This window comes from Ctenopharyngodon idella, chromosome 24 (assembly GCF_019924925.1).
Source record: "Ctenopharyngodon idella isolate HZGC_01 chromosome 24, HZGC01, whole genome shotgun sequence".
In the NCBI taxonomy this organism is placed as follows: domain Eukaryota; kingdom Metazoa; phylum Chordata; class Actinopteri; order Cypriniformes; family Xenocyprididae; genus Ctenopharyngodon; species Ctenopharyngodon idella.
The window spans coordinates 18,779,837-18,791,439 of NC_067243.1; the positions used below are offsets into that span (position 1 = coordinate 18,779,837).

Sequence of the window (11,603 nt, forward strand, 5' to 3'; positions counted from 1 at the left end):
TGAGAGCATTATCATATACATTATATCCACAAAGCACAAGTTTTATTTTTAAGATCTGATCAAATCATACAGGAATATTAAACATCATATAACATCCAACCAACATTGTAAGACAATTAACAGTATGTTGAGAGATAGTAATTAAAAAAATAGAATTAAATTAGGTTGTTAAATTTAAAAAAGCATTAAAACCCACATTTCTACAATCTGTCTTGGCAAAAATCAACAGTATCTTTAATAGAGATACAGCCAGGTCTTCTATTCTCTGTAAAAACTCTCTATTTCACTGTGATACTTCTGCAACACCACTGGGCGACGTAGTTTCATTGTAGGACCTGAAAAGAAATATATATTCTATTATCTTTTGGAATGAACAGTTGGTAGAGGTTCAATACAAGTTAAAAGGTTCGTTCACCCAAAAATGAAAAATTCTGTCATTAATTACTCTCCTTCATGTCGTTCCACACCCGTAAGACCTTCGTTCATCTTCAGAACACAAATTAAGATATTTTTGATAAAATCCGATGGCTCAGTGAGGCCTGCATTGCCAGCAAGATAATTACCACTTTCAGATGCCCAGAAAGCTACTAAAGATGTGTTTAAAATAGTTAATGTGACTACAGTGTTTCAACCTTAATGTTATGAAGCGACGAAAATACTTTTTGTGTGGCAAAAAAACTAAATAACAACTATTCAACAATATCTAGTGATGGGCGATTTCAAAACACCGCTTCATGAAGCTTTGAAGCTTTATGAGTCTTTTGTTTCGAATCAGTGGTTCGGAGTGTGTATCAAACTGCCAAAGTCACGCCCCTCAGTGGTGAACCATTGAAATTTCGAAACCCTTACCATGTAACAAAGCCTTGTTTACTGAAATCATGTGACTTTAGCAGTTTGATACGCACTCCGAACCACTGATTCGAAACTAAAGAATCGTAAAGCTTTGAAGCTTCATGAAGCGGTTATTTTGTTTTTTGGCGCACAAAAAGTATTCTCGTCGCTTCATAACATTAAGGTTGAACCACTGTAGTCACATGAACTGTTTTAAATACGTCTTTAGTATCATTGAAAGTGTTAATTATCTTGCTGGCAATGCAGGCCTCACTGAGCCATCGGATTTTATCAAAAATATCTTAATTTGTGTTCCGAAGATGAACGAAGGTCTTACGGGTGTTGGAACGACATGAGGGTGAGTAATTAATGACATAATTTTCGTTTTTGGGTGAACTAACCCTTTAAGATCCAAATACAACCACCAGTTTATAAAAACGAGCAATGGACATCTATTGGGAAGTGTTTCAGCACTCACCTAGTTCTCCTCCTACAATTGAGAAATCTTTCAATAATATGGTCCATTTTTGTATGCGTTGTGCATTTGAGGTTGCTTTTGAATTGACCCGTGCAATACCCTCTTCAATGGACTGGTACACTAGCTTGTCTTTTTCTCCAATGATGTCTGACACTTTTGTCGCTTGGCTACCAAGTCGCTGACAGTATTCCACAGCCTCCAAGCTAAGAATGTCTGTTGGCTCTGTGGTCTCTGTATTGACTGTGCACTATCCAAGGAAAGGAAGAACAGAGTAACCTAAATATTTTTAGAGTTGTTGAAGCCAGAACTTTTCTCAAAACATAGTTTACCTTTAGTGTTAACAGCATAGACAGAAATTTCCTTTTGTCTCCAATTAGGATGGCATTGCTGATGATTGGCAACTCCTGTTTCACAGCATCTTCTATGGGAAGTGGGGGAACGTTCTCTCCTCCGGCAGTGATAATGAGCTCTGAAAGGAAAGAGATTGAATGGAATTGCCCTTTAAAGCTAACCTGAATCCAATTATATGGTACCATCAAAGCTAGTAAAATGTATAGGATAAAAATAGCATCCTTTACCTTTTATTCTTCCGGTAATGTAAAGAAAGCCATCTTCATCTACCTTTCCCAAGTCTCCAGAGTGGAGCCATCCATCTTGATCCAAAGATTCCTTTGTTTTATCCTCAAGGTTGAGGAAGCCCATGAAGACATTCCGGCCCCAAAAACACACTTCTCCAATTCCGTCAGCATCTATGTTTACTAGTTTGTATCGGCAGCCTGGAACAACCTTACCACAGCTAGAAGAGTTCAAGGAATTGTTACACAGTGAACTTGATTATTGACCTTCAAGTTGAAAGTATTCAACTTGTAAATTGAGGAAAGAGGGCTTGCCTTTGAAAGCGGTACACTTTTGGGCCAGACAGAAAGTGGGGTCCTGAGCTTTCACTCATCCCGTAGGCTTCATACAGTCGAATGTTGAGTCCGAGGAAGAATTGAAGGGTTTCGCTTCCAATAGGAGCAGCTCCTGAAAAGAACTTCATACAACTGGAGAAGCCCAGCTCAGCACGAAGCTTTTGCAAGACCAAGCTGTCCGCAAGAGTGAAGAGGAATGACTTCTCCTCATCCCTGATTTGAAGATAATGATCATAAAAACATAAGAAAGGTCCAAATAACATCAATGTAACAAACGGAAAATGATATTCAGTACTTTTTAACAATTTATGTACTTGGTAAGCCTTTGATTAGCCTCCAGACTAACAGACATGGCCCATGTCACCAGTTTCCTTTTCATGTATCCACACTGTGAAATGCCTTCTTTGATCTTTTCCATAATTTTCTCCCAAACACGAGGAACGCCCATGTGGGCTGTGGGGGCAACCTCTCGAAGGGTGTCTACCAAACTCCCCTAAAAGGGAAAATAAAACTTCAAGTGAGCAATAGAATAGATTTAAATCCTTTACAATATTTGACAGTGTGGCAGTAGTCCAGTCATTCAAGTCCAGACCAGGACCTGAGGAGGTTGAATTCCAGGTCAAGACAGAAACCTGAAGAGGGTTTAGTCCAAGCGAAGGCAGAGTCCATCATGAAAATATGGTCTTGGACTTCACTAGGACTCAACCCTCTTCAGGTCTCTGTTTTGACCTGGACTCGACCTACTCAGGTCTTGGCCTGGACTCGAATGAGCTGGTCTCAATTACAACACTAATATTTGATGACACCACCAGCTACAGGATCTAAAGCAAAAGTTCCACCTTCCAGTAGAGTGTGCAAAATTAGTAGAAACTTCAGGGCAGAGTGCTGGATCTAAACTCTGCAGGAAGGTGGCCCTCCAGGAGCAGGATTGTTCTTGAGCATTTACCTTTAGAGCATCTGGTTGAGCAAAGGTAACTTGCTCCCCCCACTGGATCCCTGTCCACAGATCGTAGATCTGGGCAGCTATATGGCTGAGAGGAAGGTAGCTGACCAGAGACTCTTGCCTGATTTCAGCTGGCTGCATCTCTCCAACCCTGCTTGCATGGTGGGCTGTCCATGTGATCTATAAGAGTCCAGAATTCAAGTTTCAATAATCTACAACACAACATTGCCACTATAATGTGAATGTAATTTTTTTCATAGCCGTTTACATTGTCATGGCTTAGCATCACTCCTTTGGGTGATCCAGTTGTTCCAGAAGTGTAAATAAGTACACAGCACTGATTGGCTTTCTGGCTACTGATGACTTCATCTAGTTCTTGATCAGAGATTTCCAGTCCTAGTCCCATGAACTCTTCCCACTGTCCAAAGACAAGCAGTCACAGTAAATCTTTGGGTAACTTTGGCCTAAATAGTAATTCATCTCTGTTTATCGAACACTCACCGAATAGAGATTGGGAATCTTCTCCTTTAAAGATCCAGAATACTGTACTATGGCTTTCAAGTGTGGCAGATTATCTCTTACCTAACAAGAAAAAACAAGAGTATTAATCAGGTTGTTCATTGATTATGAGAAGGTCCAGGTAGAGAAAATAAAGTACATCAAATGTTACCTGTAAAATCTTATCCAGCTGCTTTTGATTTTCCACAACAATGACATTGGCTCTTGAGTCATTAGCGACATAGAGGCAGGCATCTGGTGAGTTTGTGGTATAGATCCCTGCCATTATACCCCTAGCACAAACAAAAATATAGATGTAAGGACAGTGATTCTAGCCCTAATATTGCAGGCAGCGTTTGTGCACGTAGGCATCTAACGAAACTGATTTTGGACCAACTTCTGAGGCAGCGTAACGGTTTAATGATCTACAACAAAATAGAGAGAGCTTTGGTAAAGGCTAAGGGAATATTTACAATACTAATTTCTCACTAGAAATAATATCAAGTGGAAAACACTGGTCAAAAACATACAGTATTTACACACAAACTAACCACTACCTGCAACTTTCAGATGCCATCTTTATTTTTTTAGCTTAAAGAGTTAGTTCACCCAAAAATGAAAATTCTATCATTAATTACTCACCCTCATGTCGTTCCAAAGACGCAAGATTTTCATTCATCTTCGGAACACAAATTAAGATATTTTAATGAAATCTGAGAGATTTCTGTCTCTCCATTGACAGTCTATGCAACTACCACTTTGACGGTTCAAAAAGTGTATAAAGAGATAATCCATATGAATCGAGCGGTTTAGTCCAAATTTTCTGAATAGACATGATCACTTTATATGATGAACAGATTTAATTTAGGCTTTTATTCACATATAAACATTGATCAGTCAACAAACAGAAGCTCAATCTTACTTGCTTGATGTGCAAGAACAAACCTCATTGGTTTCTTGTGGAAGCTCAAACGCGCAGTGTAACATGAACGAACTTGATTGGTTCTCGCACGTTAAGCAAGCATGCTTGAACTTCCATTTACCATAACTAATCTCTTCAGAAAATTTGGACTAAACCACTCAATTAATATGATTAATTTTACGATCACTTTTGAAACTGTCAAAGTGTCCGTTGCATAAACTGTCAATAGAGGGACAGAAATCTCTCAGATTTCACTTAAAATATCTTCATTTGTGATGAACGAAAGGCATAAGGATGAGTTAGGGGCCGTTCACATATCGCGTCTTTTGCACGCTCAAATTCGTTATTTCAAAGGTAGGTGCGCGGCAGGCGTGCTCATAATGGAAACAACACGGCCACGACGCGCATGCGGCACATTTTCCAGGCGCATCGAGATGAAAAATTCTCAACTTTTCAGAATGCCGCAAGCGCACCGCAGATCATGTGACAAAAACCAACCGATCAGCTTCGGCCTTTACGAAACAAAACATTGAAAGCTCAGCCGAACAGCTGATCATAGCTGTACGAGGTGTTTTTATATCTCATCTCCATAAATATATCTAGTAGTAAAGCTAAAGCAAGGGCTTGAAATCAATTTATCCTTTGCTGAAACTTGTGGAGAGTTCATGGTTGCATAGCAACGACAGACGCCACGGTAGTGTAAGCGCATTGGAAAGAAGAGAAAGCGGCGCGGCACGCTTTCCACACAGTTTTAGACACGATATGTGAACGGCCCCTTACTGATGACAAAATTTTCAGTTTTGGGTGAACTAACCCATTAACTGTCACAGAATGGAACGCACAGGACGGTGGGATATCATAGGCAGTGAAGGATACATCTACTATATGCTGCCTTCAAAATTCAATCTCAGGAGGCAGTAAGTGAAGCTAAGATTGGATTCGGACGTGCCTTTATGCCTTCCTACCTTGGAATGAATTCTCAGAAGGCAGCATTTTTAAGCTTTCGGATGCAGCCTGAAACTAAATAATTTCAAAATCATTACCTTTTAAAATGTCATGTAAATGCCCAATGAAATCATGTCTCTCTGTTTTTTGTGAATTCGGACTAACAGAAGCAGATAATGTAATAGTAGCTTGGCTTGTATTCACGCTAATCGTAAAACAGTTGGCCTCTGAATGTGCACATAACACAAAAGACAAAAGGTGATGCACAAGGTGTATTTAATTCTTCAAATATATGATTTAAGCATTGTGTCTTGTATACTTAATTAACACTGTAGTTTGACTGTGCAGAAACCAGCTGGACCTTGATTATGCACACATAAACAACATACTTACAGTTTTTTAGCCTGGGCTGGTAAGTGTTTGGCAGAACAATGTGGATTTAGCAACACCAACACTTACAAGTATGAAATTTTAGGCATAATGTGAAAAACCTACAGGTATTTCTCACCCTGCAAAGACAGTTCCAACAGCAGCGATAAACCACTCCGCAGAGTTGAATCCCAGGATGGCTACACTGTGGAACCGCTCCAGACCAAGCTAAGAGAATTGTCAAATATCACTGTATTATATCTAATCCGTAAATTCCATGCATACGACTTAAACTTTGTAACATGAATATGTTATGTATAAATTAGTGTTTAAAAAAATGCCAAGATCACCTTTAGAAAGCTTTTGGCGGCCATTCGACTGAGGTGATAATATTCCGAAAAGGTAACTTTTTCCCATTTGTTTCCTCTTTTGGTTACCAAAGCAGTCAGCTTCCCATATTTCTGAACTGAGTTGGTAAACATCTGATGCACAGTGATGGGCTGTTCTGGACAGAGTTCATCCATTCTCAGCTGAACTGATCCACTGGCTTCTGTAGTCCACAGGGATTGGGCTGGGGCCAATTCCGCATCTGCCAGAACCTCCTCAACGCTCTTTTTCTCTGCTGCATTGAATAGGAGATAATCACAGTTCAATGACTAAAAATCTGATGATGTGAACAACAGGATTGAAAGGTCAGAACATAATCCTGATATCCAAACTCTGAATACGATAAACAAAATAAGAGTTACTCTACTTACACAATCCTTCCCTAACATCCTGCTCCAAATGGTCTGTCATGGGCCCAAGAGGTGAACAGTCTGAGCTGAAAAAAAGAGTGCTGGTCTGTTAGATAGCAGTGGACTCTGGCTCTCCCTGCGGACAGACCCCAGCTCTCGTACCCATGAATCACATGGCACAACTGCTCAACAGCATTGTAAGCCCCCACAATGATGGGTTTTGGTTACTAAGTGCTAAAGCCCCAGCAGATTTGTTGGCAGATGGAAACTCACAAAATGTGAGAAACTTTAGTTCCCATCAGTCATAGAAACTTCTGTTTTCTTCTTCACTTCAGTTCTTGATGTAACAGTGAGAGGGCACATTAGGTTGCTTTAAAATACTGGCATACCTACAAAACAACCGGCTTGATGCTCTTTGTATTCAAGAGTGCTAGAACTGGCAGCTGAGCTGATTTAATTTCCGCTGCTCATTTTGATTCAGCGTGTGTTTGATGAAAACACAAACACCAAAAGAGATTTTTCCAAGTAGTGTTCTGCCAAACTCTTTTCAAACAAGACATTTCACATCTTATTTCTACCTATGGCAACCGTAGCTGAATATTACATCACACATACTTGAGTTTGAGATACTAAAAGTGCCTTATTATTAATACCATTTTGATTATAACAAGTTGTTTTCTTTCATTCAGCGATCAATTAAGTTCTTTGCATGTAAAATAAATCAAATTTTAGTGCATAAGAAGAAAACTTGACGATTACAGTGACCACAGTTCAAGGTAAACAGTTTTTATTAAAAGCATTTACATACCCATTTCCAAGCTGTTTCCTGGTTGGATCAGTTTGAGTGCTTGTGCTCATGGTGCCTGCAGGACTGGAATGAACTGCTCAAAGATTGTCCGGTTCTTGGCCTATTGAGGACAGAATGTAGGAATGAATAGCTCCACGAAGCACTGTCTCACAGTTCTCCAAAGAAAGACTTCACAACTTTAGCTATGTACTAATTTTTATTATGCTCTAAGTATCATAAAGCTTCTGAGAAATGTTCACAGTGAATGAAATGAATGTTGGCAAAAATATGTTCTGTGGGAACCAAATGTCTTTGGGTAAAAACACATAGTGCATACTAATGAGTTTGGGGGCTTTTATATGCAAATGTGTTACAGTTCTTTGAATTTGAGTAAATAGGTCACTCGGTTGAAGTTAGTTTGTTCTGAGATACATTCATCTTCATCATAATGAATTTACTATTAGTACTGTAGAATTAAATGTTTGAGTATTTATCAGCTTGAGGAAGATTATATTTTTTATAGTGATATTTTCCATACACAAAATTGTTGAGTTTTTACTGTCTCTCACATCATAAAAAATTTTCTTGCATATCAATTTCACATTGTCGATCACTAGAGTATAACAAGTACTAAGTATTGTGGTCCTTATAATACTGGAATGTATATTTCATGATTCTTTGCACCTGATCACCAACCAGTTTCTTGATCAGTAAAATCTTATTGAACAAAACTGCTTTGCTATTCATTTGCCACAAATGAGTGGAAATTTAAAGAGATCACTGGGCAAGAGTTTCAGTGTTTGCCAGTTGCTGCTGGATCGCATGATACAAATGCTCTTCTAAACTTCACAAGAACGAGATTTCTGAAGGAGAAGATCTTGAGAACTCAATCATGTCAAGCTTACGGCTGTTATTAGTGACAACATGACTGCATGAAAAGGCTATTTGGCAATGTGCAGAAGCCTGCACACATTGCCAAAAAAAAAAAAAAAAAAAAAGCAGGATGTCTAATGTTTATTGGAAAGTGTCCCACATCTTCAGGCTGACACACTTCTCATGCATGTTATGTAATTTACACTGGACTTTAAAAATTTTCAAATCACTGAAACCCTGATCCTTCAACAACCGGCTCACTTTCAGGCACAAACTGCACACCTACTTCATAAGCTCTGATATAAAAATAGTCTAAATCAACAGCTGTGCCTACAGTACTACTTATACTGCTGCACTTTTAACAGTTCATACTGATGTAATGACTGAGACAAATCAGACACAATTATTTGTTATTTTTGACAAATAATCTTTAAAACTCACTCTGGGGTCTGTGGACCCATCCCCCAAAAGACCAACTTAGGCAAGGGCCTCAGTAACCATGGATACCAACTTGATAAGATAGTTAATTGCTCTAAACAATGTAGCCATGTGGAAAAGCAGAGCCTAGACACAAAGCCTGTAAAAACAGACTCTTCTGCCTTAATTTACAGACAAACTGTTCTATAAATGAACATGCGTCCCAGGACAATGTGTTTATGATTATAACTGTCTTGTAAAGTGTCTCTTGCATTGTATTCTGTTTTATGCATACCTTATGAGTGAACTACTAGTTAACATATCCTCACGTGTCTCCTATCAAATTAATGCTCATTTCACGACACACATTTTCATGTATGTCACCTCCTCATAGAATGCAGTGTGTGTTTGTTGTATTAATCGGAGTATAAATGGACACAAACCCACCAGACCCAGTTTAATCAGGCTGGAACACAAAGAGCCATAAAATTCTCCACAGAGGAATTTCCCGCTCTGAAATTCATCCTTTCTCGTTGGTCAGGTCAACCCTAAGAGGTGTGACTTTTCCCAGACTTTAAAGAGCCACACACAGCTCTGCCCGCTATCTTGCTCCTCCGACTGACGCCAGACATCTCCTGGTTGCTGGGTGGCCTGCTGGCCTGCCGGGCCGGCACTCCAGCCATGTGCTTACCTAGAAGAGAGAGAGAGAGAACTCTTTCCCCACTAACCATGCAAGTTTGTCATCATTTCTTCATTCAACTGAACTGCAACCACTCTAGTCAATGCTTGTGTTTACACCAGCCGTGCCGCGGCACGCTTTGCTAAAGATAGGCGCCAAGCCTATTTTTGACGGATGCCGCGTCCAAGCCTCGCAGCTCAAATACAAAATAAAGTCAAAATAATCACCCTGTGAAGACTCCTGCTCTTATTTCACATCACTAGGAGGCCAGAAATTGACAACAAGAGATTCGAAGTTGTTTGTCCTTGTCATCCATAACTGGACTTTTAAGTGTATTAACTTCATCTGTAGGCTACAGCAAAATAAAGTATGGCATAGCAATAAACACAATTAAACCGGACAAATTATAACAATTTAGCCATTAAAAACACAAAAAATCAACGAAAACAACGTCGGACAGGCAAATCTAGTGGTCTCGCGAATCTAGCCGCTTCGTTTCTGAAATGCTTCTGGTGTGAGTTGACACCGCGTAGAGGACGGAACAAAACCTCGCCGGAACCGTAACGTGCCACAGATGCGTGCCGTGTAAACAAGGCTTGAATGAGGTGTTTTGAAATCAGAGACTGGTGGTTCTATTCCTGGTTATATTACTCTTTTCCATAGCTTCATTCCCTGTTCCCATTTCCGGCTTCATTCTGTCACTTTCCGTCTTACCTATGTACGTGTGATTGTGTTTGTATGTGTTTGTTAGATTAATTGTGTTTGTGATTTAGTTAATAAAACTTGTTCACAATACATATTTGGTTCTGACTCCCTGCCTGCAAAAAAATTGTCACTTAAATGATCTCGATCTTGTTACACGCTCTAAGTGCTGTAAATGCTAATAAAGATTTATTTTTCTGTGGCCATGAAAATACCCTTTTCTTAGAATTAATTAATAATCAATACTGAGTGTTTACAGGATGAACTGATTAATTGATTGTAATGTTAATGTAGCTACATCAAGTTAATCTGATTAACTGATTTGAATATTCATAATTAATCATAACAAGTTATGAATAATTATTAATATTTCCCCTTTGAGCTAATTTGCTACACTGACTTGTGAACATAAAGACAGATTATACCTTCAGATTTGAGGAGTGAGAATAAAAAACAGGTCACCATGCCGTGACAATAAAACCAGCCATAAATTATGAAAAATTAATTTTATATGTTGGTTTCAACATCAAATCTTTCATATGACTCGCCGACTACGACAGCAGAACACAAACCTTTGGCAAACGTTTCAACATGTTTGCCAGTTCCTGCCGGAGCACGTTATATAAGATTCATTTGAGGAAAACGACTTCTGATCGAGAACAACTCGAGACATTTGAGAAGAGCCTTGTGAAGACTAACAAATACTATATGATGAATGAACATTATGAATCTGACATCAAATCTGCTGCAAGAATGTTAGGTCTGACACTGAATATGGATAATAAACTGCTAGACACCATCAGTCAGCGGACTCTCTTCCAGACAATAACATTTTTCAGTTCTATCTAGCAACAAGTTCTGCATTGCCTTTGAGAACTCTGATTGGCTTCTCTGCATGACGTACCATTTTCTCCAGACACTTGTAATGAGCTGATTGGATGTCGTCACAGTCGTGAGCGCGTTCCTTCCTATAAAACGCAGTGCGCTGTCTTTCAGAGCTACACTTTAAACACAGACCGGCTCAGGTGATTTTAACTTGCAGAATCTGAAAGCCTGGAAAGTCAAATATTTTTGAAACGTCTGACGAAGCAACATCAGAGACCATGAACATAACTATTGTGAATGGAGATTTTATTGCGCAAACTAGTGTTGTTGTCATTTTACCATTTGATCACAGGACCGACGGATCTGCCACAAATGAGTGGAACATTAGCACGATTTTCAGGCAATTACTTCAGCATGTTTGCCAGTCGCTGCTGGATCACATTATTCAAATGCTCTTCTAAGTCACTGCAGCAAAATCTGTATCTGAAGCTATAAGTCGATGACAGCTATATATCAATGTCAATAGCTTTTGCCTTTAGAGATGAAATAAAACCAATCACAGATTCTGCCGGACAACGAAGAGAATGATTTAAAATGGTAATTTGTCGGAAAGCGGCCATACTCTGATGGAGTGTATGGAGGACGTAAAAATCTGGATGTCATCAAATTTTCTCAATCTAAATGAA

General features: G+C 39.2%; 1 protein-coding gene across 1 annotated transcript in view; it reads right to left on the reverse strand.

Annotated features, from left to right (window-relative positions):
• Nucleotides 1–20: 20 nt before the first annotated feature.
• The window catches only part of acsbg1 (acyl-CoA synthetase bubblegum family member 1), a 40,956-nt gene continuing 29,373 nt past the window's right edge, over nucleotides 21–11,603 (reverse strand). The window contains exons 2-15 of the mRNA XM_051883816.1: nucleotides 7,443–7,542; nucleotides 6,656–6,720; nucleotides 6,248–6,519; nucleotides 6,037–6,125; nucleotides 3,834–3,954; nucleotides 3,665–3,745; nucleotides 3,432–3,581; nucleotides 3,167–3,343; nucleotides 2,535–2,713; nucleotides 2,200–2,433; nucleotides 1,888–2,105; nucleotides 1,639–1,778; nucleotides 1,310–1,556; nucleotides 21–335 (exon numbers count right to left, since the gene is read on the reverse strand). Of these exons, the coding sequence (XP_051739776.1) occupies nucleotides 259–335; nucleotides 1,310–1,556; nucleotides 1,639–1,778; nucleotides 1,888–2,105; nucleotides 2,200–2,433; nucleotides 2,535–2,713; nucleotides 3,167–3,343; nucleotides 3,432–3,581; nucleotides 3,665–3,745; nucleotides 3,834–3,954; nucleotides 6,037–6,125; nucleotides 6,248–6,519; nucleotides 6,656–6,720; nucleotides 7,443–7,492 (2,100 nt within the window). The 5' untranslated portion in view covers nucleotides 7,493–7,542 and the 3' untranslated portion in view covers nucleotides 21–258. The remainder of the gene's footprint in view (nucleotides 336–1,309; nucleotides 1,557–1,638; nucleotides 1,779–1,887; nucleotides 2,106–2,199; nucleotides 2,434–2,534; nucleotides 2,714–3,166; nucleotides 3,344–3,431; nucleotides 3,582–3,664; nucleotides 3,746–3,833; nucleotides 3,955–6,036; nucleotides 6,126–6,247; nucleotides 6,520–6,655; nucleotides 6,721–7,442; nucleotides 7,543–11,603) is intronic.